At 54.9% G+C, this 26,662-nt stretch overlaps 18 protein-coding genes across 18 annotated transcripts; 4 read left to right on the top strand and 14 right to left on the bottom strand.

Moving 5' to 3' along the window:
- Positions 1–93: 93 nt before the first annotated feature.
- Positions 94–1,798, bottom strand: BBBOND_0313090 (RIO1 family protein, putative; the record flags this gene model as incomplete). Its single annotated transcript, XM_012914138.1, has 4 exons — positions 94–832; positions 871–1,136; positions 1,172–1,383; positions 1,423–1,798. The coding sequence occupies 4 exons, from the start codon at positions 1,796–1,798 to the stop codon at positions 94–96; spliced, it is 1,593 nt and encodes a 530-aa protein (XP_012769592.1).
- Positions 1,799–2,278: 480 nt separating this feature from the next.
- Positions 2,279–2,479, bottom strand: BBBOND_0313080 (hypothetical protein; the record flags this gene model as incomplete). Its single annotated transcript, XM_012914137.1, has 1 exon — positions 2,279–2,479. The coding sequence occupies one exon, from the start codon at positions 2,477–2,479 to the stop codon at positions 2,279–2,281; it is 201 nt and encodes a 66-aa protein (XP_012769591.1).
- Positions 2,480–2,640: 161 nt separating this feature from the next.
- Positions 2,641–3,735, top strand: BBBOND_0313070 (50S RIBOSOMAL PROTEIN L21, putative; the record flags this gene model as incomplete). Its single annotated transcript, XM_012914136.1, has 5 exons — positions 2,641–3,015; positions 3,089–3,210; positions 3,250–3,289; positions 3,327–3,391; positions 3,426–3,735. 5 exons carry the CDS (start codon positions 2,641–2,643, stop codon positions 3,733–3,735), a joined length of 912 nt encoding a protein of 303 aa, XP_012769590.1.
- On the bottom strand, positions 3,732–4,675 carry BBBOND_0313060 (hypothetical protein, conserved; the record flags this gene model as incomplete). The annotated part of the gene is made up of 2 exons (XM_012914135.1): positions 3,732–3,761; positions 3,797–4,675. The coding sequence occupies 2 exons, from the start codon at positions 4,673–4,675 to the stop codon at positions 3,732–3,734; spliced, it is 909 nt and encodes a 302-aa protein (XP_012769589.1).
- Positions 4,676–4,854: 179 nt separating this feature from the next.
- Positions 4,855–6,704, bottom strand: BBBOND_0313050 (hypothetical protein, conserved; the record flags this gene model as incomplete). Its single annotated transcript, XM_012914134.1, has 3 exons — positions 4,855–5,290; positions 5,327–5,556; positions 5,601–6,704. The coding sequence occupies 3 exons, from the start codon at positions 6,702–6,704 to the stop codon at positions 4,855–4,857; spliced, it is 1,770 nt and encodes a 589-aa protein (XP_012769588.1).
- Positions 6,705–7,454: 750 nt separating this feature from the next.
- BBBOND_0313040 (ribosomal protein S7e family protein, putative) lies at positions 7,455–8,039 on the top strand (the record flags this gene model as incomplete). The annotated part of the gene is made up of 1 exon (XM_012914133.1): positions 7,455–8,039. One exon carries the CDS (start codon positions 7,455–7,457, stop codon positions 8,037–8,039), a length of 585 nt encoding a protein of 194 aa, XP_012769587.1.
- A 239-nt stretch (positions 8,040–8,278) lies between these two features.
- On the bottom strand, positions 8,279–9,548 carry BBBOND_0313030 (hypothetical protein, conserved; the record flags this gene model as incomplete). The annotated part of the gene is made up of 6 exons (XM_012914132.1): positions 8,279–8,390; positions 8,430–8,591; positions 8,630–8,733; positions 8,770–8,836; positions 8,877–9,129; positions 9,167–9,548. The coding sequence occupies 6 exons, from the start codon at positions 9,546–9,548 to the stop codon at positions 8,279–8,281; spliced, it is 1,080 nt and encodes a 359-aa protein (XP_012769586.1).
- Positions 9,549–9,643: 95 nt separating this feature from the next.
- Positions 9,644–10,597, bottom strand: BBBOND_0313020 (hypothetical protein, conserved; the record flags this gene model as incomplete). Its single annotated transcript, XM_012914131.1, has 6 exons — positions 9,644–9,792; positions 9,833–9,984; positions 10,023–10,095; positions 10,131–10,217; positions 10,257–10,283; positions 10,324–10,597. The coding sequence occupies 6 exons, from the start codon at positions 10,595–10,597 to the stop codon at positions 9,644–9,646; spliced, it is 762 nt and encodes a 253-aa protein (XP_012769585.1).
- An 18-nt stretch (positions 10,598–10,615) lies between these two features.
- On the bottom strand, positions 10,616–12,164 carry BBBOND_0313010 (hypothetical protein, conserved; the record flags this gene model as incomplete). The annotated part of the gene is made up of 8 exons (XM_012914130.1): positions 10,616–10,711; positions 10,749–10,865; positions 10,909–11,088; positions 11,126–11,650; positions 11,686–11,733; positions 11,768–11,918; positions 11,955–12,033; positions 12,071–12,164. 8 exons carry the CDS (start codon positions 12,162–12,164, stop codon positions 10,616–10,618), a joined length of 1,290 nt encoding a protein of 429 aa, XP_012769584.1.
- Positions 12,165–12,382: 218 nt separating this feature from the next.
- Positions 12,383–13,500, bottom strand: BBBOND_0313000 (hypothetical protein, conserved; the record flags this gene model as incomplete). Its single annotated transcript, XM_012914129.1, has 5 exons — positions 12,383–13,015; positions 13,059–13,141; positions 13,179–13,239; positions 13,280–13,397; positions 13,442–13,500. The coding sequence occupies 5 exons, from the start codon at positions 13,498–13,500 to the stop codon at positions 12,383–12,385; spliced, it is 954 nt and encodes a 317-aa protein (XP_012769583.1).
- Positions 13,501–13,816: 316 nt separating this feature from the next.
- Positions 13,817–15,137, bottom strand: BBBOND_0312990 (hypothetical protein, conserved; the record flags this gene model as incomplete). The annotated part of the gene is made up of 5 exons (XM_012914128.1): positions 13,817–14,080; positions 14,107–14,193; positions 14,230–14,445; positions 14,485–14,634; positions 14,670–15,137. The coding sequence occupies 5 exons, from the start codon at positions 15,135–15,137 to the stop codon at positions 13,817–13,819; spliced, it is 1,185 nt and encodes a 394-aa protein (XP_012769582.1).
- Positions 15,138–15,220: 83 nt separating this feature from the next.
- On the bottom strand, positions 15,221–16,436 carry BBBOND_0312980 (RNA recognition motif domain containing protein, putative; the record flags this gene model as incomplete). Its single annotated transcript, XM_012914127.1, has 5 exons — positions 15,221–15,403; positions 15,441–15,518; positions 15,556–15,596; positions 15,632–16,042; positions 16,082–16,436. 5 exons carry the CDS (start codon positions 16,434–16,436, stop codon positions 15,221–15,223), a joined length of 1,068 nt encoding a protein of 355 aa, XP_012769581.1.
- A 94-nt stretch (positions 16,437–16,530) lies between these two features.
- BBBOND_0312970 (Ribosomal RNA large subunit methyltransferase F) lies at positions 16,531–17,928 on the bottom strand (the record flags this gene model as incomplete). The annotated part of the gene is made up of 1 exon (XM_012914126.1): positions 16,531–17,928. The coding sequence occupies one exon, from the start codon at positions 17,926–17,928 to the stop codon at positions 16,531–16,533; it is 1,398 nt and encodes a 465-aa protein (XP_012769580.1).
- Positions 17,929–18,539: 611 nt separating this feature from the next.
- On the top strand, positions 18,540–18,948 carry BBBOND_0312960 (plectin/S10 domain containing protein, putative; the record flags this gene model as incomplete). Its single annotated transcript, XM_012914125.1, has 2 exons — positions 18,540–18,615; positions 18,680–18,948. 2 exons carry the CDS (start codon positions 18,540–18,542, stop codon positions 18,946–18,948), a joined length of 345 nt encoding a protein of 114 aa, XP_012769579.1.
- A 607-nt stretch (positions 18,949–19,555) lies between these two features.
- BBBOND_0312950 (hypothetical protein) lies at positions 19,556–19,801 on the top strand (the record flags this gene model as incomplete). The annotated part of the gene is made up of 1 exon (XM_012914124.1): positions 19,556–19,801. The coding sequence occupies one exon, from the start codon at positions 19,556–19,558 to the stop codon at positions 19,799–19,801; it is 246 nt and encodes an 81-aa protein (XP_012769578.1).
- Positions 19,802–20,319: 518 nt separating this feature from the next.
- BBBOND_0312940 (hypothetical protein) lies at positions 20,320–21,078 on the bottom strand (the record flags this gene model as incomplete). The annotated part of the gene is made up of 1 exon (XM_012914123.1): positions 20,320–21,078. The coding sequence occupies one exon, from the start codon at positions 21,076–21,078 to the stop codon at positions 20,320–20,322; it is 759 nt and encodes a 252-aa protein (XP_012769577.1).
- A 1,512-nt stretch (positions 21,079–22,590) lies between these two features.
- BBBOND_0312930 (hypothetical protein) lies at positions 22,591–22,866 on the bottom strand (the record flags this gene model as incomplete). The annotated part of the gene is made up of 1 exon (XM_012914122.1): positions 22,591–22,866. One exon carries the CDS (start codon positions 22,864–22,866, stop codon positions 22,591–22,593), a length of 276 nt encoding a protein of 91 aa, XP_012769576.1.
- Positions 22,867–23,211: 345 nt separating this feature from the next.
- On the bottom strand, positions 23,212–26,085 carry BBBOND_0312920 (hypothetical protein; the record flags this gene model as incomplete). Its single annotated transcript, XM_012914121.1, has 1 exon — positions 23,212–26,085. The coding sequence occupies one exon, from the start codon at positions 26,083–26,085 to the stop codon at positions 23,212–23,214; it is 2,874 nt and encodes a 957-aa protein (XP_012769575.1).
- Between the last annotated feature and the right edge of the window lie 577 nt (positions 26,086–26,662).

The following is a 26,662-nucleotide window of genomic DNA, read 5'->3' as shown; positions in this document are numbered from 1 at the left end:
ACAGAAATGCAATAATGTTGTTTGAGGCCAGGAAAGGCGTGTTCGTGTGTCTGCGTGGGTTCGCGCTGCGTTGTGCGTTCATGGCGGCCGGGGTCACCAGACGCCGCCGCCCTTCACGGCGAGGTTGGCCTCGGTCAGCTGCTTGCGTTGTTTGTGGCCCTTCTTGGTCTCGGCCTTCGCCTTGTTGCGCGCTCGTGTGTTGATGCGGTGGCCGTAGGCGCTGGCGTTTATGCGCTTCACGTGCGGCGTCCAGATCTGGATGGGCTTGGACTTCTCAGCGCGGGTGCCGTCGGCCTCGCCGGGGTCGCGCTCGTCGTCGGTGTCGTAACCGCTGTCGCTGCTGTCCTCGTCCTCTTCGACTCCCCCGTCCGCGGGGTCGGATTCCACGTCGCTGGAGTCCTCGGGGGTTGAGTCCTCTGTTACCGAGGAATTGGCGGAACTCTCGGCGTCCTGGTCATTGTCATCCTCGGCCTCGTCATCGGTGTCGTAGCCGCACTTCTCAGCATTGTCCGCCTCGCTGCTTCCAGGGCTCTCGCTTAGGCGCGGGGATCCGGCGGGGTCGTCGTCATCGGACGAGCGATAGTCGCTGTCGCTCTCGCTCTCGTCATCCTCATCACCGTCCTTTTCGGCGTCACCGGGTTTCAGTGACAGCTTCTCCATCTGCGCAGAGATCTGCTGTGGGTCCGACTCCGCCTGCTTGACGATCTCCTCCTGGCGCAGGTGCTGCAAAATCTCGCTCAGAATGCCGTCATCGACCTTGTCAATCACGACCTTGAGCTTCAGGCGCCCGCAGGAGTTCGGGTCGTCGGTTTTCGGGACCACGTCGGCGAACCTGCGAGCCGTTACACGCGCCTATCGTTGGCATCTCACCTCGGGTATTCGAAAACGTCCATCTTGAACTTCTTGCGGAACATCTCGCGAACGCATTCGACGTCGCGGTCGAAGTAGAATTCAGCGTCCTCGTGCGTCACCGACACCACCTGCGGGAAGTCGATGACGGTGACCTGCTTCCCGTCCTCGCTGATCATAAGGTTGAACCCGTTGAAGTCGCCGTGTATGATGCCCACGCGGGCCAGCCGCACGATAAGCTTCATTAGCATGTGCAGAACGCGTTTGGGCTCCGCCATCTCGCGAACCTGCCGCACATGAGACGGCCGCCGCGGGCACTCACCTGCGACAGGGGCACGCCGTCGACGAACTTCATTGCGATAACATGGCGATTTATGTCCAGGGGCTGCGGCACGGGGAAGTTCTCCTCCCACAGCGCAGACAGGTAGGAGTACTCCTTCTTCGCAGCCAGCTGCGACATGTACATCCAGCTGGCGTGCCTCCGCTTGCCCATGTAGTCCCGCTTGTGCTTGACGGCGCGGAACGAGACGCGGCCTGCGCGGCAGAATTAGCAACGCGGCTGTGAAAACCCACCCAGGCGATGCAGCTTCAGCACCAGCAGGTTGCCTTCGGCGTCCGTGCAGAGGTGGACGTCGGCCTCCTTGCCGACGCCGATGCGCCTGCCAACGGCGCTGATGACGCCGCGCTTCAGCAGCGCGCGGAGCGCCAGGTAGTCCAGCCCGAGGAAGGTCAGCTTATAGCCGTCGTAGCTCTCGTTGCAGTGCACGATGAGCTTCGCTTTCGCCAGGGAAGCCAGCACGTTAGACATCCCGCAGGACCGCAGGTTGGCGGTCGCGGTGATCAGCTTCAGCGGGATGTACTCGTGGTTGCGCATACCGAGCTCGATCGCCGTGAGCACACGGAACTCCGTGTTGCCCAGGTGGCTGAAGTGCGACGGGTCGAGCTTCATCTCGTCAGGACTACGTTAGACTGGCGCCTGCCAGGCAGCGGCTCTCTCCGCCCTAAAGTCGTACTCCGAGAGCGGTGCTCCCCGATTTCAGCAGAGTAGTAGGCGTCCACATTTATTGGCGAAATCGCGGGCACTGTGCCGGAATGGAGCGGAATCTGGTCCCGTGGCGTGCGAGTGTGTGGCGTCACTGCCGCAATTGAAGCGCGACACCGCCTTCCACGACTGAACTCAGAAAGGGCGGAAACTAAGCGCTTATAGGAGCCGGTACGAGCGCTTTCGCCCTGTAATCTCCATGCGTGTCGGAGGAATCTGATGTGCTCACAGAGCACGGGAGTAGCCTCTGCGTTTACGCATTGTAGCCGAGAAGCTACATGCATATTCAAACAGGGTGGTAGTTTGCGGTATATGAGTTGTGTAAGCGCGTAGAAGGCTCGGTATTGTGTCGGATCGTACCCCGGCCACAGGTGCAATGGCACTGCGTCACGTGGCATCGCTGACCCGCTCGCTCGGGCAGCTGATGATCAATGGGAGGTCCATATACACGTCGTGTTTCATGCGGAGATGCGGCTCGGCGAGCCTATATACGCGATTTGGGGGGCCAATACCAGCCATGCACAGCCGCGTTGCCGGCGGTGCCGGTGTCCTGGCAAACGCCGCCCACGCCGAGTCCAGGCGTTCCATAGTGGTTCACAAGCAGAGAAGACAGCTGGGGCATAAATTCGTAAGCTTTAGTGACGCAGTGACGCATCGCTCAACAGGAGTTCATCATGGGAAAGCACCGCCGTAGAAAGGTCAACCCGCCCAGGGTGCCCATCCATCCCACGCTGGACCAAGATAAGGACATGAATCGTTTCGAAACGTACCGCGACCTGAAGCTGCGCTGGAAACGCACCACGAAGTCGCGGAAGAACCGGGTGAGGCTAGCACGCAAGTGGCGGCAGCCCCGCTACGTAAACCCGGCGAACCCGCCCACCTGCACCTTCGTGCTGCACGAACGCCTGCCTCAGACGCGATCAAGTAGGGGCTACGGTGGTAGAAGCGGCCTGAATGAGGAGGCCAGACCTTCATCGCAGAGGCCGTATGAGCCGGGGGAGGTTGTGTTCGACACGTCGCACAACTTCAGTGTCTACCCGCCTCCAGAGGTGGTGCAGAAACTGCGAGAGGGTTACGAGGAACTGTTTTGCGTATTCAAGTCGTCCGCGATGCACCAGCACAAGGTAGTTGTCATTACAACGCAGTGCACTTGCCACAGGTGACCAAGGGTGACCTCGTGCAGATAGAGCGGTTGAGGCGCCGATCAGCAGGTGGGTTAGCAGCGTTTTAAAGCGGCAATTGAATACAGGGGAGAAGGTGACTTTCGGCACGGTCCTGCTGGTGGCCTCGCGGGACTGGACCATCATCGGCAAACCAACGTAAGGCCGTCGTTCACATGCGCCGTCAAACAACTGCAGCGTGCCCTATGCGAAGGTGGAGGCGACCATAGAACAGCAGGTACGGTAACGAAAGCAAGCATATCACGCAATCAAAGACGCTCTGCGGAGAACAAATCAGCTTCCGCTATCGCAAGTCGAGGCGCATATCGCGTTTTCTGAGGTATTTAAAAAAATGTTTTTCACATCGGACGCAGGGTTCGTCACTGGGTGACGGTGCTGCGCATCGACGACATTGTGGTCGACCCCGAGATGCGGGTAGACACCACGCCAGTCAAGCCGCTGCGCCTGCTGGACCTCTGGGCCAACAGGTGGCTGTACGAGGAGGAGCTGGGCGGCGTGAAATACTCAGGAGACCGGACGGTAGCGGAAGGTACGTCTCAGCGGTCGGCAGTCGAAATGCCTTCAGCCATATACGACGGCACAGAGCCCAAAGCCGGCAGCTACAACCGGCTCGGACTCACCGAAGCGTACCGGTACCACCCTGACCCCTATGCGCCCAACTAGGACATCAGCTTGCGCCTCTTGGCGGCCTGACACGATATTAAAATTTGACACTCACACCCACCGCCTGTCTGAGCCGACTGAGCACCAGCGCTTCCATGTCTTCCAGGCTCTCCGACTCCGCAGATGCGCCATCAGCCGAGGCGGCGGACGCTGCAGGGTCGCCCTGAGGCTTCAGGGCGAGTGCATAAAGGTCGCACCTGAAGTTGCTCCGGTGCTTGCGATAGTGCAGCAGCGCCTTCAGCGCGTGCTCGTGCGACTGGAACACCAAAATGCCGACCTTCACGTTGACGGCGTCAGCGGCCGTCTCGGTGATGTCTATCGGCTGGACGCGCAGCAAGCCGAAGTTGGCGAACATGTTGGAAAAGTGGTCGCTGAGCAGCAGGCAGTTGAGCTCGGCCTCGTTTGCGATTTTCATGGTGCGGGCAGCCACGAACAGCATGCCCTGTTGCGATGCGGGGCCGGCCTGGCTCGAGGAGGCAGCGTGGGCGTCGAACATGTCCTCGTAAGACGCCTGGAAGCCGCGCTGAGACGGCTTCTCGGGGTGGAACTGCTCCCGCCGAGCGGCAGCCGCCTCAGCGGCCTCCCGCTCCCTGCGGAGGAGGGCATCGAGATGCGCTGCCTGTTTGGCAGAAATGCCCTTCGTGCGCTCCTTGCGCGCCTTCTCCTCCCGCTTCTTGTGCAGCGCGCGGTTGTACAGCGTGGCGAAGACATCGTCGCGCTGCAGGTAGTCGAACGCCGCCTTGAGTCTCGCGAATTCCAGGCTCGTGTCCGACCCCTTGCTACCGGGCTTCTGCTTGTCGGGGTGGCACTCCTTGGCGCGGCGCAAGAAGGTTCGGCGGAGCCCGCGGCGCAGCTCCGCGACGTCGGCATCCTCGACCACCTCCACGCCGAGCACCGCCAGCAGGTCCACCCCCTGCAAAACGGCCGGAAGCTCATCCATATTCACCTAAATTATTCGCGCCTGCAGCGGTCCTGTGGCTCAGCTGTAGACAGAGCACCCATTCTGGTGCGCCGTGCCGTTCGAGAGCGTTGTTATCCGTCGGCAGAGACGAGGCCACCGCCGGGCAGCCACGCGCAGAGCTTGACGGAAACAAATTATGCCAGACTCAACCGGGACGGTCAGGAATCTTTGGGCTCCTGGAGGCACTGGGTGTACGACCCCGGCAGGCCCAGCCGGCCACACACCCGCTCGATCAGCGCACAAGATTCCGCACTACTAATCCCGAACGCCGCCATCCAGTGCCGGAAGCGCAACAACTCGGACGTGTACGGCTTCAAAACGGTGTCCGGGCGCACGTCCTCGAACAACGCGGCGAAATCCTGGGCGATGGCGATCAGCAGGCATTCCTCCCAGAAGGGGATGCGGCTCCAGTACTCGTGCGAGTAGATGAGCCATCGGAGCGACGTGCGCCGCGGCTGGCCCTCCGCTGGCTGCTCGATGACGTGCACGAAATCGGCCAGCTTGAGGATGGCGTAGCCAGTCCAGGCGTCGCCCTGTTTGCGGGAGAACGCCAGCAACGCCCCGACCAGACGCGAAAACAATTTTAAGGCGGCCCTGCAAAACAATTAGGAAACATTTGTCCACACTCACATGGATGGCAGGCGGTTGCATTGCAGCGAGCGCGTGGTGACCAGGTTGCAGAACACCTGGCGGACGAGCGACGACTGCATCTCGCCCACAAAGTCAGCCATCTGCACGCTGTCCGCCTTGTCGTCCCAGACCGCGTCGATGTACTTCGCGAGAGTGCGCTCGATGCGCTGCAGCACGCGCTCCTTGGGTGCAGACAGCGCCAGCTGCGACACGGCGTAGTTGCGGAACACCTGAAAGCCATTAGCACTAGCGTAACACAAGCAATAATGCCCACCTCCGGGATCTCAGCCTTCAAGTACGTTGCGTAGTGCGTCGGAGAGCGGCTGGATTCGGACGGGACTTCGACCATGTCCTGGTGCCCCGTTGCCTCGAACTCCGACCACTCCCGCTCCGGGTCCACGTCGTTCAGCGCCGTGACCAAGTGGCACACGTCGTACTGCAGGTTGCGCAGACGCGCTGTCTCGTACACCACCAGCTTGGAGATGCCGTCGCGGAGCCCGCAGACGCGGTCGGCGTCGATTGACCGCAGGGACTCCGACAGCCTGGCTGTCTCCTCATCGAGCTCCACGCGTGCGTTCACGGCCTGCGACTGGCTGAGCTCGCCATTCGACCGCATGAACTTCAAAAACACCGATATCAGCCCCGCGTGCAGACGCGTTTTGACCGACGGCGGCTCGTGGAACGCCTCGGAGCACATGCTGACGGCAGACTTCGTTTGCAGGTACAGGTTTTCCACACCGGCGACCAGCGACGTCCTGCTGGCCTCGGCCGCGTCGTACTTGCTGCGCGCCCGTTCCAGGTCGCCCCTTATGCCGGCGCAGGCGTCGGGGGTGTCGTTGGGGACCGTGCATTCGTGGGCCACCGCATCCGCGAACTCACGCTGGTTCTCGGCCAGGCTGACGATGTAGGCCCGCAGGGCGCCGACGGCAGCGGACATGCCACGCGACTCGCCCTCGAACCCAATTTCCATGCCATCTGCCAGCGCCTGCAGCCTGGACGCGTAGTCGGCGCCGATGCTGCTCAGCTCACGCAGCACCCCGTTGAGGGCTCCATTGGCCCTGAGGCCGTGCTCAACGCGCAGCAGACGCGCATCGATGGTTGCGCCGCCGCGCTTGGTGGAGGACCCTTGCGATAAGACAGCCTCGTTCTCGAACGACTCGTGCGCAGTCGGCCTGCTGCAGGCCTCGGAGGAGAATGACCCGCACGGAGAATGCGTCGTAAACTCCGAATCCGACTGGTACAGAGTGCTGATGGAAGTGGTGTGCAGGTTGAACGTCGGCACGGCGCCGCTGGAAGATGCCTTGAAACCGTCGCTCCAGGGCGACATGTACCTCTCGTCACTGTCGCTCACGGGAGAAGCGGCGTCAGACGGCGCCATTGTGACGAATTAGCACTATTGCCGCACTAAAAGGGCTAGCTAAAACGCCAAACTGGCGTCTATATGGACTGTGTGTCGGGATCGGTCGTGATGTGTAGGCTGCCGCGACACGGAGCGGTGTGCGGGTGATTAAACAGACAGCCAGCGCAATGTGATGGTCGCACATGACTTTAGAACAGCTAAGCGGCAGTATGAGTCGCATATGGAAACAGATCGTGCATAGCGACTCACATCGAAGACAAAGGAGGGACATCGGTTGTGCCGACCTGCGTCCGGCCGATAGCCGCCAGTAGCAGGGAATATAGCATTCACCATAACACCTGAATACGGCCGAGCAGTCCAGGGTCAGGAACTCGTGGAACCTTGCAGCTCTGGTGGCTGGTGATGGCCGCGAAGGCTCGCCCTGAGGGCGACAACCTAGGCGTTGCCGCCGTCGGCGCTGCAAGCTACACCACGCCCACCCAAAATGATATCTCGTCTAAAATTTGTCTGATGTGTGCATTGGCTCGCGCAGGGGCGCTTCATCCCTCACCAACCTCAGAACGCTTATGATGCCAGGGCGCCCCATCGCCACAGCCACCCGGACCTTTTGCCGCCCACATCGTAACTTTTACGCCAACGGCCTCCACGCAGGTTTCGCAAACGAAAATCTGCTTTTACAGAGCCCACAGCGCAACTGAAGAACGGTTGGATCGCCGGGGCCGACGCCGTGAACGCGTGTCCGTAATCGTGGAATCCCCTTACTGCAAAATGAGCAGCTCAGTCGACGACAAGATCGTCGGCAAGCACGAGGTCACTCCCCTCGACAAGGAAATCGCCAAGTGCCTCGTATACATCGAGTCCAGCGGCACCGGCGAAATCAAGGGTGACATCAAGAACATCTGCTTCTCGCACTGCAAGGAGGTCGAGGTGGGCGCACTCAAGAAGAGCGCGGTCATCGTCTTCGTGCCCTACCGTGTGTACGTGAACCACGTGCGCCGCGTCCACGGACGCCTGCTCATCGAGCTCGAGAAGAAGACCAAGAAGCACGTCGTCCTCATCGCGCAGCGCAACATCCTCCCCAAGAACTTCACTGGCAAGCAGTTCCGCATGAGGCCCAGGAACAGGTCACTCACCAGCGTCCATGAGGCCATCCTCGAGGATATCGCAGCGCCCACGGAGATTGTCGGCAAGGTCATGCGCGTGAAGCGCGACGGCAGCCGCATCCTCCGCGTCTACCTCGACCCCAAGGACAAGCAGAACGACAACATCGAGGACAAGCTGGAGACCTTCGCTGCGGTCTACAAGAAGCTCACCAACAAGGACGCGGTCTTCTCCTTCAAGGACAGCGCCTAAAACACACCACTAATGCTCTAACCTTAGCGCTCTACGTTGGGCGGGCGATGGCGCGCCGCCGCGGTCACTAAAAATGCCGTTCGGGGTCTCCCTCAAGGAGTGCCTCGCCGTACTGGCGTGTTCCACCGTGGCGGTCGCGACCGGCTTCTACGTGACGCACGTGGCGCTGCGGCCGGGCGAGCGCGGAGAGGCGCGGCGCCGAGCTCAAGCGGGACAAATCACTCCTCCTAAATAATTAATTAAGCTAGTTTGTGTGTTGTGTGGTCAGCTGGCGAGTTCTCAGGTTCGGTGATGGAGCCGGCGACGTGATCGGTGTCTGCCGCTCGGGATTCCGCCCACAGGTCCTCGATGCTGCACGGAATCGGTGCTGACGCAACAAATAGCGGTTACCTCTGGCGCTCGCGCACTTCCTTCACGAGCAGGTGGACGCACAGCGGCCCTAGCCTGGCCACGATCCATTCGTCGTTCCTCGAGTGGCAGCAGTACGCCGTGCGGGATACGAACGGCACCTCCAGGTCAACTATGGCGCGGTATATCAGCCTGCCCACGCGTCTGGGTCCATGTGAGCTCATCGGCAGTTGTGAACGCACCTGCAGTGGGCCTTCGTCATGCCCGTGGCCACAATGCAGTACATCGCCTGATCGCGGCGGTTGCAGCTGTCCATGTCGACCACCACGACGTTGGACATACGTTCCTGCGGGCGATGCGGGCATCCTCCATTGGCACTCACCTGCTCCAAGATCTCGACGACCTGCTGCAGCGTAGGCATCTCCCCCTTGCGCAGGTGCACGTTCCTCCTGGCGGCGATGATATCGGTGCAGGACTGAAAATACGCACCTCGGGGCCGACACCTCGGAAGTGTTGTAGTCCCAGAGGTGGTGCTTGCCGGGCGACACCACCGGCTCGGGGTCGTAGCAGCCGAACTGCTCTTCCTCCATCAGCAGCGGCAGCATGCTCTCGATCTCGCCGTCAGTCACCTGGTCGCCCCCGCCCTCGCTCGTCGCCTCGAAGTACCTCCGACGCAGCTGGTCGAACAGCTTGTCGCGGTTCTCCAGGTAAAACGCCTGGCCTGGTGTCAGGAAGTCGTCATCTGAGACTCGCTGCGATGCGTCGACGCGGCAACATACCCAAACTGCTCTCCCTGATCGTCTCCGGCACAAACTTTAGCACTGCGTCCTCGATTGTCTCCAGAGGGATGCTCTTTATGGCGGCTTTGTCAAGCTTCGGCTTCTCACCGCGCTCAGAGGGCGCTGACGGCGCCCCTGGCGACTCATCAGACCACTGCCCTGTAGACTGGCCGGTGTATTCAGGTCCCTCATGGGCCGATTGCCGGTGCGGCAGCGATTCACTCACGTGCCTGAAGCGATCGGTCGTGTCGTCCGTTGTGAAGTGGCGCCGCGACTGGCGGCCACCGGCGTCTACAGCACGGCACAGGGGCACAAGGGCGGTATATCCAAGAGGGCGGCGATGCTGCCGCAACAGCGGGCCGAACAGACGAAGTACGTACATGCACACTAAAATATTAGGCCTTTTTGTACAAGTGGCGGTTGGGAGGAGCTGAAGCCACTCCCGCTTTGCGATGGTGCCGGCAGCGCCGAAGGCGACTAGGCGGAGCCGAAGGTCGACTCGTGGCCGAGCTGCGCGCTCAAATTTTCTATGGTGCGCATGTTGCTCATGATCTCGTACACGATGGTCTCCTTCAGACGAGGAATGAACTGCAGCTTCTCCTCCGGTGTCATCGCCTTGATCATCTCTGCACACGCCCGGTGACGCACGAATGGGACTCGCCGTACCTGACTGCTTGAGGATGTACGCAAGGTTGGACTTGATCGCTGCAGTGGCGATGAATGCCGTGAGATGTGTGTAACACATACGCGCATTGGACGAGGAAGTTGCCTCTTCCGCCTTGTTCTCTTGGCCTTCCGCAGGATTCGCACCATCGGAACTAGCAGATTGTATGTTAAAAGGCGGCTAGAGACTCACTGTGTGTCGGCGTCGCCCTTAGACGACGACGGCTTTATAGGAATCACGTACACGCCCAGCTTCTCCATGACGGCTGAGCGAGATCAGAAGCTTGCCGCGGCAACGTACTTGGGTGTAACACTGCTAGCTCACGTATTTTGCGATCGTACTTGGGAATCTTGAAGTACGGATTTGTTGCCATCTCCTTCATCACGTCTGCCCGGAGTCAAACGGGGATTAGCAGGTCACACATACCCTTAGACATCTCGTCTAGGCGCTCAGCTGCTCAACATTTGCACATACGATTGCCGTTAAGACTTACACGGAGTAGCCTTGGTCACGTTGTCCTTGAGCGACTCGGTGAAGGTGCCTGCGCAGTGTGTGAGCTGATGGGCAATCCGGGATAAAGGCGTACCTTCTGAATCGAGTGGACGGTGTTCGCCGTGGCCAGCGGGTAAAGTTGGTGCGTTATTCTGGGCTGGCTGTGCTGGTTCCGGGGGAACCGGGGCGGCGATGTCGTTTTCGTCGCCAGACACGGGCCCAGCAGCGAGCCAGAACAACGCCCAAACGAGGCCGAGCGTTAATTTTCGGCGCATCTTTGGGTGTGTACGAGGTCAAGACAGCATCTTGGACATTGGGCCCGCGAATGAACGTGTTGAACGGAGGGCGACGAACGCGGACTCGGGTGCGTCGGGGTCCGGGGACAGCACCTGCAGACCGTATTATCCACATGGACCGGGCACTCACATCCACCGAGGGTTCGAACACGGTAACGCCGTTCCCGCCGACAATCAGGAGCCTTCCACTGGGTGTCCATTCAACGCAGGTGCATGTTTCTTCCACCGTGGCCATACACACCGGCATCTGAGAGGCAACGGTCAGGCACGGCCGGGTGTAGGCGGATTACCTGATTGTTGATGCTGAAGCTCCACGTGAAGACGTTGCCACTCTCGTCGACGCTGGCCAGCACCTCGGAGAGTGCCGGGTTCCTGGTGTGACATATAGGCGTGGCCGCAGGAACATACCACGACAGGTCGGTGATGGCGTGAAACGCCGGCACCAGTTCGTGCAGGGGTTCTCCGAGGTTCTGCGGTTATTATCTGCGTCGGTTTAGGGCGGCTCACCTGAGCGTCCCAGACCTTCAGGTAGCAGTCAAAACTACCGGTGGCGAGCAGTTCTGCAACGCTTGTTGCTGATAGTGGCGGTTGCGAACCTGTAGAGTCGTTACTGGATGTTGCCATTGCAGTAACGATGTTGTCGTGGATACGGTGGCTTTCCGATGGCTCCCCAGACACGCAGCAGCCGTACACGTGGCCGTCGAGGGTGCCGCAATAAAGCACTGAGCCGCGGCACGTTTTTGACACCCTAGAGGTGCCGCGTAAGGTCTCCCATGGCAGCCTCGATAGCGGTTCCGACAGGTTCCGCAACGACCATGTGAACGCCCGGCCTGCGGCGTCAGCAGAAAGCAGCGTGTCGTCGTCCAACAGCTCCAAAGCAACTATGGGGTCAACGTGGCCCTGATCGTTGCTGGGTAAAATTGACTCCACTTCCACCATTGAATTAGTGTCCCATGCGTGAATGGAACCGTTCAGCGAGCCCCCGAAGAGCATGCCATCGTGGTTGGCGAAGGCCAGCTTGGTCACGCCACCCTGCAAGCAATTATAACGACGGCACTTTTGCTTACCAAACAGCACATTTTCACAGATGGTACCCTGGACTCAATGTCGACGAGCTGCAGCCTTTTTTGCAGTGGGCACTCGACTAACGTATACTTTCCCGATGCCGGCGTCCCTCGCCTTGCCCTCACCGTAGCGCATGGCGACTGCGTACGTCGATTCGCTTTTGACACGCATGCTGGTCACGGGGTCTTTGGGCAGGTAGGTGGTTTGTGGAGTGCAATCCGTCTTCATCTCGATGCTGCGGCGGGATGTGTCTGGCGCCGGATGGGCTCACGTCTCGCTGTAGAACAGCGTGGACCCCATGATGCGCTGGATATCCACCTCATCGCTGCTCCTGCCGCAACGATCCGTTACTGGTGCAGCATTATGTGGTCGGTCTGGGGCACCTACTGAGTCGGCACAGGCGACGCTGGAGATCATCGAAGGTGGGCTCCTTCTCGCCCGAGTCACACCTGGTCTGGACACCGACGTTGTACTTCTCCATTTAATAAACGTGTGAGCTCGCATTACAAGCACGCGCCTTTGTCCATAGAAGCGGCAGCGTGAGCCCGTGTTGCTTCATGAGCTAGGTGTACTTGCAAGTGCCATGGCACCGAGTCTGGAGCAGCGACCTACATTACATTAAAAGACATTTCCAGGCACATTATGGTGTGCACACCAATTACACGTGAAGTGAAAGATACATAGTATGTGCATATAGCATTAGCAAAATAAGTCCAGCTCGGCTTTGGGTTCGTCGCCGTTGCCATTAGCGGCCGGCACCCGGCGGATACACTTCCTCCGCGGTTCCTTCTTCACAATGGCCTGTGCAGATATGGGATCCGATTGAGAACTGCTCGCGCTAACCGGGAAGGGAACTCGACTGTCCTTCACGCTGCCGGGAGTGGATAACAGGGTGGGCGTCTGCTTCGACTCAGGCATTGATGGGTTGTAGCTCACCTTGAAGTGCACGCTTGCATCTTTCGGCTGGGGGATCCTGCAACCGCTGTTAACAACTATGCACTGCACGGACTTCGTCGCGTCGGGAGGTAGCTTGGTCGGCCGGGAGATCGGAGTTGTCGGGGTAGGTGTTGTGACGCAGGCGTCAACGTGCTCCTTGGACTTCTGCTTCTTCGCTTCTATTGCAGCCCTCAGTCGCGCAATCTCGCTGGCGTTCACCTTCCTTATCGCATCGAACTTTTCCTTCTCTTCTTGCGCCTTGCGAACAACGTGAGACAAATATGAACGCGCTCCAACCATTGCGCCGTGCTTCGACTCCAATTTCGATTGCTCCTTTGTGTGCTCCAGATCCAAGGCCTCGAGCGCGGCAGTGAGCAAGATATCGCTGTTGCGGCGCTGTGTGTTATTTGCGCTGTGCCGCAAGTTAACGTGCACCAACCTCCTCTTCTATTATCTCCAGAAGCTCAGGGCAGTCTTCGCTCTTCAGCTGCTTCAGCCGCGCCTTCTGCGCCTCTATCTGGTCTGAAGCTGCTTTGTGGTATCCATGTGGTAGAGTCACCTTCTATCTGTTTGTTGTATTCCACCTTGTGTTGTTCCTCTTGGGCATTCAGCTCGTCGATCTGTCGTAGATGCTTTCACTGAATGGGAATGTCAACGAACCGTTTTCTTTATGTACTCATGCTCTTTCAACAGGTCCAATCGCATCTGTCCTCGGCCGTCCTCCTTGCAAGTCAGCTGATCGACCTCCTCCTTCAGCCGTGCGATATCCTCGTTCACCCTGAGACGGTATTACAAAACTACTTAGCTGAAGTGTCAACGCACTTCGTACATAATTTCCGCGCCTCATCCAGATCCTTGGTAAGATTCTCGTTGTCGCGCATTTTACGCTGCAGCTCTGAAGCGATGTGGCGATCGTTCATGCAGGGGCCCTACCTTGGTGAGCTTCCTTTCTCTCGTTCGTCGCCTCATGGTGCTGAGACTCGAGGTGAGACCGTTGTCGTAGCAATGATTTGATCTGGTAACGTGTAAGCAATCAGAACATTTTGTTTCCCACCAGCTGCTCAAGCTCGCCGTAGCCCACGCTTTTACCGTAACTCCGCCACCCGGATGGGAACAGACCCTCCGCCCTATCCAGTAACTCTTTTGACTTAATGCTGAAATTTGTCACCTGCGGCGCAGGTAAACATTTTACATCTATCATGGACCCACAGTATCTGCCGCTTGCATCCGTAGAATGTTGCAGGCAGACGAATGATCGGCCAGCTCGCGTTTACGCAGCTGCAGCTCTTCCATTTTGGCCTGCAGCAGATGCTCCAACTCCTGGATACGAGGCCTATGCTCCGCAATCGCCGATTGCAGCTCTTCGTTGTTGCTGGCGGAGGTTGAGCAAAACAGCGTGCGAAGCTTACCTCTGAAGAGCTTGCACATCAGCCTCAACCTCGGACACCTGGCGAAACAGTGCTGCTGTCGTTGGCACAAAAACCAACCCTGCCAGACAATTCGACTTTTGCCGCATTCATTCGTTCGTTGGAAGCGGTAGCGTCGACCAGATGGGCAGTTTTCTCAGCGACTTCCTGCAGAGCATTATGTTAAATGATGCGTAAAGTTACGTTCTCCAAATGCTCGACATCGTTCCTCAGGGCCGCAATGTTTGTCGCAAGATCCTTGATTTCCCCATCAAGGGACGCAAGCTCGGCTTCGTCTTTACATTTGGCGTCGATCAGGTCAGCAATGACGCTCTTGGTTTCGCCAGTCTTCACCAAGAGGGACTTATGCTCCGCTTCTGCAGCAGTTCGTTGACCATCTAGTTCACCGTGGATGCATGCCTGGAACTTTTACGAACAGCCGGTGTACATGGAACCTACGATGCGCTGCAACTCCAATTTGTGGAAGTACATATGGTCCTCAAGGTCGGCAAGCATCATGCGGTGGGTGTTTTGCCTGGAGCACAGGGTGGCCTTCGTTCTATTCGTGTTCCTCTCGACGGCAGTTATGCGCCCATCAACGGTATGTGACTGGGGTGCGTGATTCCATTTACACATCATCTTACAGCTTCTTTGACCTTAAGTAGGGCGTAGTATGCGAGCGCGGTCTGTAACTCCGTAGATTTTAAATCGCCCGCCGCTTGTTCTAACGACCTTGCAAGCTTCTCATCCTGCGCTGACAGTTGGTTGCCCAAGTCCTGCGCTCTCGTACGCTCCTCTTCGAGCTCAACCACGCGGTGTTCAGACGACTCGCAGTTCGACAGCAGAGTGTTGAGCTCGACGTGGATCCCATTTTTGATGCCCTCATCGTTAACGATGGCAGCGTTGATGCGCTCCGCATTGGATTGAGTCTCCTCCACGGAGCGCTGCAGCGTAAGAAGGATCTTGTTGTACTGGAACAAGTTGCTCTGATAAAGGTTCTTGTAGTGCTCCACGAGCTCCTCGTCTTGTAGAGCGTGCCTGCATTTCGAGAGGCAGGTCTCCAAAACGCCGAAAAGCGACGACGGCTGCACAACTTCGGACTCGTGCTCCATCTTTTAGTGTGTTGAGCAAATTAAAAGTGTGTTGGTCGCAGCGGGTGGTGAAATTTCCGCGGACGAATTCGTGCCGCTCATTTTCATCGCCGCTTGTTCTTAGGCTTGGCCTTCAGCGTGCGTTTTTGCGCAGGTTTGCCGCCCTTATTGGCACCAGCGTGCTTTGCCCCCTTCTTGCCGGCCGGCGCTTTCTTCTTCGACGACTTCGCCTTGTGCTCGGACGCCGCCTCGTGATCCAGCGCCTTGGTGACGTGCAGCGTGTAGCCCTGCACCAAAATCACGGCCATCGCAGCCTTTACACACCTTAAACGAGTAGTTGTTGAACGCCTCCACCGCCTCTGGTACGGCAGTGCGGCTGTCGAATAAGACGAATCCGAAACCCTGAGCGAGGTTAATGGCCGCCGGCACAAAGGCTCACCTTAGACTCCGACGTAACAGGGTCGCGTATGATTCGAACGCCTACGAATGATGAACGGCTCGAGTTGCGCTCTCACCTTGAACCTGGCTGACGTTTGAGAACACCTCGAAGAGCTCGTTCTCAGTAGTGTTGGGGGGGAGCCTACCGACGAAGACGGTTTTCTTGCGATTGAATTTGCTGAACGACGATGGCGACGACTTGTTGATGAACAGGTAGTGACCGCGCAGCTCCATGGTGTTCTTGGCCACCAGCTCGTCTACGTACTTCTCGTCCACCAGCGTGACGTACGCATTCTGGCTGGGCTTCGCGTCGCTCAGCTTGCCGCGGATCACGCCGATCCTCTTGTTGTACGCGAACTTGCTCTCGACTGGGAGGGACCTGAAATGCACGGATTTCACGATCTTAGGGTCGATGCCAAGGCTCTTGATGAGCTCGGACTTGTCAACCGAAAGCGGCACGTTGCCGACGAAAACGACATTAGGATGGTCTGAAGCTTATGACGCCACGGAGGAAACGGCAGACATACCAACATATTCCTTAGGGCCGCCCTTAGACTTTTTCTTGATGGGACGAGCCGCTCCTTTCGGCTTACGTGCACCGGGTTCATCGGCACGGCGCCCGGTCTTTGCTTTGCCGGCCGACTCCCCCTGAGGAGCCGAAGCGGCGCTAGATTCGCTGCTTGGGGGCAGTTGTTCAGCCGTGGAAGCCGCGTTGGCGACGGGAGCGCTCTTGGAAGCCTGGTCGAGCAGCGCCCTCAGCTTACGCACGCCTTCGGGGACCGCGCTCTCGGACTTACCAGCAGCCTTCTTCGTCTTCTTCGCCCCCGATTTGCCTTCGGACGCCTTAGGCGCCTTTTTTTTGGCCGCTGGAGTTTTTGCCATCGGAATTAAATGTGTAACACCGCCCGCTCTACAGGCGGCCGCCTGCCGCGACCTGCGACTAAGCCAGCGAATGTGTAAGGGAGAACAGATTAGACTAGCTGTACAACTTCTTAAGTATTTTATATCTCTGCTCGGCGTTGAAGTAAGTCCACGCAACCACCCAGCGCGTTTGACGCCCTTGGCTCAGCGTGAACGTCCGCAACTCGCACACGTGCAAGTTGCTCACGGGGATGTGGAACGTATCTTCGCAGCCTGCAGAGCTACCCTCCTCCCTCAACAGGTCGCTGACTCGCGCGTCGAGAAAGGCGACCTGTTTGCTGCTGGATGCGTGGTACAGACGCATGTCAGCATGAATGTGGCTCTTGATACGCTTGAGCGTGGACAGCCTCGCCACGAGAGACGTGAACCACAGCACATTGTGCACAAAGAAACGGCTCTCCACAAGCATTATCTCCACAAAAGCCAGCTCACCCTGCTCTGCTGGGTCGCTGGAAAATGTGTAGTTTACTTGACCCGTTACACCGAACCTGACCTTTTGCAGATTATGAAGATCGACGCCGTCAATGGAGAACGTCGTTACGTCGCCGTGCTGGAAAGTCAGCTCGCTGGTGGTTCCGCACGTGCTAACACGTGGGTTCATGTTAGTCTGGTCCAGACTTGCATGGAACGGAGGGTTGCACATCGTCAGATGCACGAACTCGTTCGGCTGCAAAGCGCCCGTGAACATCCTCAGAGGCTCCTTTTGATGCCTCAGATCGACAATCCCTGTCATACCGTTCAGCCTTAGGTTGTGCTTCGCGAGGGTGAGCGCCTCTAGATTTGTTTCTGATGCGATGAAGCTCCACCCGTACTCGGAGCAACCGAGTAGCGGATATATGCAGTTGGCACCCGTTCCAACATCCAAAACTTTCACACCCTGGCCCCGGGGAATATCCTCGAAGCTTATATTGGACGAGTCGGGAAATGGGGGATCCGTCCCTTCAGGCGGTGGGTCCGGTAGGTTGTGGGAGACGTGGAGCAGGTCCGCCGCGTAGTGGACGTAGTTAGCCCTGCCAGGAATGCACGGAGCCAGGTACCGCTGCACGTCAATACACTCGGAATCGTCCAGATAGGTGTCGCAATCGTCCTCGCCGCTCTCAACGCGAAGAAAGGGGTCGCAAGCGCCGTTGCGGCATCCACACGGCAGGTAGAAGTTGAGGCCATATGTTATCTTCAAAATCGCCCTTGACAAATGGTAAACTGCATCAGGATGGCTGAAATCGTAGTGGTACATCAGGTGTTTGGACATGGAGGATTTCCATTTCGAATTGGCCACCAGGTGTTGCTTGAGCACTGGGAAAACCCTGGAGAGAGCGATAAAATCATCCCGGTTCGTGTGTCGAGATCGATGATGCATGCAGGAGCGGCCACTGGGCTCGCTACGCCTCGGGGGCTGCTGGCACAACTCGCTGTCGCTCAACCATTTCGACTCGTGCCTGCCCCGCTTGCCCATTGATGCGATAAGAAGTGGCATCCAAGGCGCCCGCCGAGTCCCGAAGCACTGCCCTTCACTATACAGCGCCACATTTGATGGTGGACAAGCCACCGCTCGCAAAAAATTTCAGTTGTGACGGATGAGCCGCTGCCACGCCGATAGATGCCCCTCCGGGGGGTTAAGGAACTTTGCCTTAAAAATCGAATATTACAAACGGCGCGCACGCTTACGACTCGTACGCAGCCACGCTAACAGACTTCATTATTACACACTGTGGCGGCTCGCAGGGAACGCTGCGGGGTTGGCCCTGCGCCCGGCTTCTGGTCTTTGCAGATCGCAGGCGCCGCCATCACTGATAAGATGTGCGATAAACGTCCTTGGTAACGCTTGTGTTGAACGCGCTACCCTCATATACGGCTCATTATATTGCCGCTACGGCCTACCGCGACGCCCCCCTCGCCGACCTCGACCACCCCATGAGCGGCAACGACACTGGCGAACAGCTACGGTCGCGCGGTTCACCGCTAAATTTATATATATAAACACGTGTGTTTTAGTCTTTGCAACGTATCATAAAGATAGGTAGGTGGTGACGTTCGGAAGCGATAACGCGGCGCAGGAAAGACAACATGACGGTCGCTGGAATGAAATACAGCCTCATCCCGCGGGAGAACCTCGTGCTTATTTACCAGTACCTCATTAATGGTAGGTGCCGCCACCACGCGCCGTTGCGAGGTGGATTCGCTGCATTGGCCTCATCCTTACGCAGAGGGTGTGCTCGTCTGCCAGAAGAGCTCCAAGATTCCTATGCATCCGGAGATCAACGTGCCGAACTTGCACGTTATGATGACCATGAAGTCACTGAAGTCGCGCAACTACGTCGTCGAGCACTTCAACTGGCAGCACCTCTACTTCATCCTCACCGACCAGGGCGTAGAGTACCTTCGCACCTTCCTCTACCTCCCTCCCACGGTGTTCCCCGCCACCCACTCGAAGAAGCCGGCGACTAAGGCTGCCATTAAGGAGGAGGCCGCATAAACCATCGCTGTCAATCTTTCGCAACTTGTTTTCACTGTCGGTTGTGGTGCCACCGGCCGGTGTCGTAGTTCTGTGAAGTGTCGCGCGTTGCAGCCAGATTCGCAACACGCAACTCAATGTATGTGGAAAGTGTGTTTGTTGGGTGCTGGTACAACTGTGGTTTCTGTATTGCTTGACCCGGTCAATAGATACGTGCCAGGTTGGAAACGCAGGCTTTGCTGCGCGTGAGGCTGTCACCTCAAGCTATCCGCATCTGGCCGATTTCTACGTAACACAGAGCTGGAAATGGTATTAAAACCATTCGCTTATTAGGCGGACGTGGCATCCGCAGCTGCATAGGGTGATGCCCAGTGGACTACGTGAAACTGAAAAATAGTTCAAGTGGAGGCGGTGAATGCACGGCGAATGTGTTGGTACGGGAGTAACGGACCCTAAAAGTATAAACCAAAGGTGTCGCTGGACAATGATACAACGAAATGACACGGCCATCGCGATTTAGGTGACACGTGCTCCACGCGAACGTACCAAAGTCCTTCAGACGAGAAGGCGGACTAAGGATCAACATACATCTCATCGGCGATTATTCCACCGACCAGATTACCTGTGGATGCGTCTGAACGCCGAGGGGCTTGGTAGTGGTGGCACAGAGCTCATAAACCACCTTGAGGAGATGACCAGCATGCCCACGCCATACCGAGAAGCGAACACCGCACCTGCAGCGATTGCGACACGAAAGCCGTTCGTATTCGACGCTGAAGACGGCGGACCGCATGTTCTTGACTGCGGCCTGCCACGCAGCTGTGCCGTGCGCAGCACAGCAAGCAAGCGGTACAACAGTGCGATGAAAATATAACACAGGACACATCAATGATCACGCCCATGCGTGAATATCGCGCTGCGGATGCCGAAAACAGTGCATGCCATAATAGGTTGCATTGCTACGTGATGGCACGTATAGGCATTTATACGCCTTGCAGTAGAGGCATTCCTCAGGTACGCAACTAGTACGCTGCAAACCCGAAAGAATGCAGTGGAGATCGCCCGTCGACATATGGAGGCAGGAAGCAGTATATGTCGTGATTCATAAACTGCGAGCCTCCATAATGTCTGCAGGGCGCTTGAAGATAAAGGCGTGACGTTGGCACAACGCCACGCCGAACTGCGCCATAAAAAGATTAAGTAGAAGTTCAGCACCGTGTTTGGCTTCATTCTACGGCGGCAGTATCGTAGGGAGGTTTGGTATACATAAATCTGGCTAACTACATTCCGTGGTATGCAAATATCTCGTGAAAATCCGTCAAGCCAACCGATGGTTGTTCCGGACTCAAACCATGTTTAGACCCGCTTTTACAGGTCGCCTGCATTTAGTATTCAATAGAAAGCCCAAAAACCGGCCAGGTCGTAGATGACACCCAACACGTCCTGATCCATGCCGCTCAACGCAGCGCGGACTTCCGAACCCGTCATCTCAGGGCGCCTCTGCCGATCCGTGTAACCCAGCGACGACATTAGATTTCCCAGCTCCTTACCGGCCGCAGAGCGTGGACCTCCGAGAGTGGCATCCACGCCGGCGTGACCCAAAAGGCGCAAACCAGCGTACAACATCGGCGCGATACCCACCAAGACACGTGCGCAAGCTTCCGGGCTTTTAGTGCACGATGTCTCCCATGTCGCATTCGGGTGGTAGGCGGATTCGTATGTGCCTTCGGGTTTGACACCATCCAAGAATTGCTCAGCGGCATCCACGAAACCACCCAATTCCTCCGAGATGTCCCCAGCATCCAAACCCTTAGATTTTATGACGTTGTCATAATCGCTCTCGGCGACGGACAAAAACCATTTGGCGATCAAGCTGGATTTGTTCATAGGTTGCTCGAACCTCTGCCTCATCTCCTTAATGTAAGGCATGTCCTTAAGCTCCTCGCGGTCGAAGAAGACCTTAGAAATAGTCTTAACCCTCTCAAGACCGCGCAATTCCATCTTTCCAACGGGCTTGTTTCCAAGGAAGTCGTAAAGTGCGACGCCCATAGCCTTCAAGTTGTTTTCAGCATCAGTTCCCTTCAGGGCGATCAACCAGTCAACAGCCTCCTTGAGGTTGCGAGGAACCTCCGTCAACGAATAGTACACCATTTTGAAAATATTAAAATAAAAAATTAAATATTAAACGTGTATTGTCTATTGGCAAACCGACGTTCCAGCAGCCGTGTATTAATGGCGGGTGAGGACAACCCAACCGTCGTTGCCTTCTAATACACATGCACTGTACGGAAACATAGATACCAGCGTAGACACAAAATACGCAGAACTCCTATGGTTTTATCGTGACTTAACTGCCATATCTCCGCCATGTCTAGGCCATTAACGTCACATGCAGTGCGCATAACGCGAGTCAACGAAGTAGACAGGTTACAGGCAGAATGGCGAATATAGAGTCTAGAGATCCTAAAACAATTTGTAGCTGTATGTGTATGTTTTCAATATCGCGATAAATAGCTAGTAGTGTCGTACGAAGCATACGGCGTCCTGCGTGACCTGCTGGTTATAAACACAGTCACGATGAGGAATGCAGGATCGCATCCACCCATATTCCGTGATTAGCATAATTGATGTTGCTCTTAGTTGACACCATAATAGTTTCTAGCGCCTCTCGGCGTATAACTAGAGCGCCTCGCGACATAAATTCGCCTTCCTCGCAAGACACCAATGTTTGCGGCTGTTATCAGCGCATGCTGCGGAATCCAGGGCGCAATCGTCTTTTAGATTACTGTCTGTGCGTGGGCTATTTTGTGTGTATGTATATACCTATGATACTTCCGTTTTGGACGAACGCGCCGGTTGCTTACTTAACGCCATCTCTGCATTGAAGATGTTTTGTCTCAGACCCTGTAACTTCGACACAGCGTATCAAACAGTTTGATGTGATTTAGAATTCAGCCACGGTAGTCGATTTCGGGATTCCTGAACTGCCGTTGACTATTATATCACACCAATGTCTTCATGTATGTTAACTTGCATTTCAACAAACGTAACTACGCCACTTCATGCCACCACCATACCACTACCAAGTCACCAGGTGCGACACAGTGTGGCATTATGAGTTTCGAAGTCACTGCAATGTCGAATAAAATACCCCGTGACCACGCCGTCCCGTAGTTACGTCAGACAAAGTCCCCGCATCACCCAGATTGACGTCCACAGACGTGCCACGTAACACACTCCGGACGCTTGGGCACTTGGCGGATGAGAGAACACCTCTCCCACGCCCACTACTCGGGCGGCCAAGATTGGCATGCAATGTTAATTCGGCAATGAACTTTCTTATCACGTTAGCTGCTAGTTGCCAGTTAGGTGGGATAAGTGATGGTGGCTGCTGGAAGTCTGTTGAGCTTTAAATGTACTCTTCAAACAGAAATACACATTTAGACTGCCTTCATCGTCTCATCTCGTATGCGCAATCCATCAGAATGCAGCTCTGATTTATCGTTAATATCTACAGCTACCAGATGTATTGAGGCGTTATTTTATCAGCATAAGTTGAATCACATAACACGCACCTGTAATGAAAGATATAAGAATGCGAATTCTCCACTCAGATTGCCCCTGTTTTCATGAGAGTTGCAACTTTTTCGGGTTTACAAATAACTAGCTGACCATGTTTGCGGGGGCCCACGAAGCCTCTGCTAGGGTGCAGTCTGGGGTTACGACTTCGAGGCTTATCACGATGCTGACAATATATGCCACCACCCTGAAGATTAACTCATACATAGGCAAATATTTACCGAGATTCGCCCATATAGGGTGAAATCCACACGGTCTAGCCACCCACTCCCACCGGTCGACCAACATGCTCAGGCACCGCCGCAGCAGTTGCTCATCAAAATTGGGGGCGTCAGTGAAGTCCAATTCCAGGTACCACATATTGCTCTTTGTCGCGTGTTTATGGCATTGCCAAGGCGTCAAATTGCGAGCAGCGATGCAAATCTACAAATTGCACCTTCCTCATACCTGCGGTAGACAGTGCCCAACTAAATGGTTGTGACAATTAATTCCACAGCACAGTCTTCACAGGGTCCACGGCCGTTCACACTAGTTACAAAAAGCTACGACAACACCAGAACATGTCGTTAGACTGGTAATTACAATTGCAACACTCTACCCAAAGCAATGCTCTCACTGAAGATACAACCCAGCAGATCGACCAACGTGACGTATGACAATTAAAGTCTGTAATTGCCAAATGGGTTACCGAGTTTCATCTACTCATTACTTGGAGTAGTAGTTCTCGATCTGGATGGTTGATAGGACTATGCGCTTAACGGTGGTGCAGCGGCACTCCAATGGCGGCGTCTGGCGCAGCTCCTCCCCAGGTCCTATATTATCACTGTCGAACTTTAGAATGATGAAGTGGTTGGAATGTGATGCTACCAAAGACTGGCTGATGTCACTCAAACTCTTTGCTTCACCCTCCACTAACACTTGGTCGAAGCAGTTGGGTGGGTCCAGGACGTACGGTGCTGGGCAGTAGAAAGCCGCTTCTTTAGCGATCTGAATGTCGATTTTGCAACCAATTTCTTGCCCTTCCGCATTGTAGAGTTTGGGTGTTTCAGGCTTGAACAGCTCATCCAATTCGTAGGTAACACCGCAGCCTTGCATGTATGGGTCTGTCATCTCTACATCAATTTGAACTACGTTCCACGTGTATTCCTCTAACGGCGCTATAACCTGGGGAATAGTATCTGCATATGCACCATCGTTGATTGGACCAAAATCTGATTCTGAGAGCTCCTTACCGCAAACGAATGTCATCGGTACATATTCCGAGTGACCTGGATCCCTGGATACCAAAATTGCGCCGCTATTGGATTTGATCATCAAATCAGTATATTCATCCGTATATTCTGGCATAATGATCTCTAGTCCATATTTTGTGCCAGCGATTCTATCTTCGTTTCGCTTTGGAATCAGCATATCTCCTTCCGCTATAGTATATACTGTGTAATGGTAGTAACCAGGACAATATGGGAACCAGGTAGGTGTTGCGCCAGCGTTATTCCCACCGTTGTACAATGCGTGATCCACAACACACCGCATGAAGAATTCTGTGCCCGAATGTAGTTTTATAGGTCTCTGGGGCATGTTGTGTAGCATTATTGACCGCATAGGATTGGAAATGCCGTACAATAATGCCACTTCAGTCAAGGGTAGTAATGAGTAAGGCAGCAACCTTTGATATGTGTATTCGCGACGTACTGTGTACGTATACTCTTCATGACGGTTGGATCTCAAAATAAGTCTGGATGTCTCGTATCCACGTACATCAACACAACTACAAGCGTGACTGACGGGGATATTTTGGAAGCTCATGTCGAATACTTGAAATCCTCGAACGGGGTAAAGTGTGGCATTACGTACAGATGTAGGAAATGGCGCAATCTTATTGGACGAAAGATCGTATCCTGTGGACTCGCAATTGTTTGGAAACAGCTCCTCATTGGGTCCGCATTGAATGCCGGCTTGTTCCTCGCCCCTCACGACATTTAAAAGCCATTCATATGTTTCCCCTATACCATTCCCCATGTCCTTAATTGCAAGAGAGCTAACGTCCTTTGCCGGATCAAACACACCTAGTTTCCATCGGTCACTACCAATAATATTGTAGCGATACGTAGGCGCAAATGAAACGTTCACCACAGCGCGTAATTTTTCGAGAACATTTTCGTTCCTAGATAAGAACGTCCAATGATATAAAAACGAGTTTAATCCACTTCGTAACGCCAGAGGTCTGTCCATACGGTACTTTAGCTTCACCTCTCCTCTCTCCATTTGTGAAACATCTACCTCGATCGCGCCGCCAGTAAATGCTTCGTAAATCAAGATTTCGTCGTAATCATTGATGTCATGAATTGTTTGTAGTTGACGTAGCGTCAACTTTGTGTCCGGCTTGAATTCACTTTCATATGCATGTGTAGATGGAAGTTGCGAGTATGGGACTCTCAAAGCATCCTCGTCAATATCGTCAACATCTTCTATGTATTCATCGCCGATAGCAGTCGACTTAACTGTCTGTTTTGGCAACTTTATGGTCAACGTAGCACCCGGATGTAGCAACGCTGAACACCAGGTGCCACGAATAGGCTTGAACCTGTTACGGGCAATCATGCTAGCTATGTCACACACGTATTCAGTTTTCCAACGGACCTCTATCCTTGCTTTCACCCTACCCGTTTTCGTATCTATGCACCGGCATTCGCCGTTGAAGCGGGGTAATGCTACGTCATTAAAATATCTAGCTGCCACCCAAGGCTTATGAGCATTAAAAGAACGATACAAATATGGTCGAGGAGCAGCCATCACTCTGTCTTTGTTCAGGATGGATTTCATGCAATCGTTCGGTTCTATTCTGCCTTCGCAAACGAAACCAGTACGTAATGTCGACATAGGATTTACTACACAAGAACGTGTGCCAGTGACAGGGTCTACAGTCACGTCATTATCTGGAGCAAAGAGTTTCGAGGGACGACTTCCACAGCCTTGCAGTAATTGATGATTAAGGCCTCTGCGCAAGAATACCACACCCAAGCCCTTCCCTATTTTAGATATTTCGTCAACCAATGACGTTGTTGGATCAGATAAATAAACTTCTCTTTCATCGATCTCCCGTAGGCGAGCAAGTTGGCCTTGCAGCGCATCACTCAATACCACATCCCTAGGACCACAGATGAATACCAAACGTTCTTCAGTAATAGCATATATATCGTCATCCATTAGATCAATATGCAAGTCTGTTTGCAACTCCTTTGTCGCTTTCCAACCATATGGGCGTGGTGCTTCGGTGATCACTACCTTCGAAAAAGGGACGGAACGAAATTTGCCGTCTTCAATCACGTAGGTTTTGAGACTGAAGTTGTGATCAGCTGTTGGTTGGGGATGCCATACGTACTCAGTTCCGTTGACTTGGCGTGGGCATGCCAGAGTTGCAATCCCAATGTTATCCATGTTTATATGGAATGCAACCAGGGGATTGGTATCCAAAGAGCTCATACCATTCATGAAATCATATTCCACTGCGCATATGAATTCAAGCAACTGGAGACTTATTGCGCAAAAGGCCAACGGGACTCTCATCAATTTCGCCATGTTTATCATTTGAGTCAGAGGCTAGACAAAAATAATCCGCAGTAAAATGGCCTTCCACCAACCTATAACGCATGAGTATATGCATCTACTACTAAGTAGGGCTAGTAATTTTTTGAAGCAGTGGCAGAGAAGATCCCATCTCCCCAGCTAGCTGGCCTGTTACCGAAGAATTAAAAACAAATAAACAGGACTAAAAATTGAAGTCACTATATTGGACAGCAATAATTGCGTTCTTCTATTGAAAGACATTTATATGTACACTATAACACTAAAATTATTACATGAAGCATCGTTGCGCTTCCCGAGAAAATTCTCAACAAGACACCCATTATTGGCGATACATTATCGTCACAAGGCTATCACCATTCTCCATATGGCGATAGATAGCGCAGATAACCAGGTGGAGTAGATGTAATAGGAGCGTGAAAGGCGCCAATGCTTTTTAAAGGATCAGACGATGCCCATGGTTGTACCACATGTTGTGACGTGGAAAGGAATCGTGAAACGATATTATAATATGCGTCTACTAGCACTTAGCATCTCTTATCGCATAATGTACTACATCCAACGGGATGTT

Source organism: Babesia bigemina, assembly GCF_000981445.1.
Source record: "Babesia bigemina genome assembly Bbig001, chromosome : III".
Taxonomy (NCBI): domain Eukaryota; phylum Apicomplexa; class Aconoidasida; order Piroplasmida; family Babesiidae; genus Babesia; species Babesia bigemina.
This window is presented reverse-complemented; position numbering and strand designations above follow the sequence as displayed.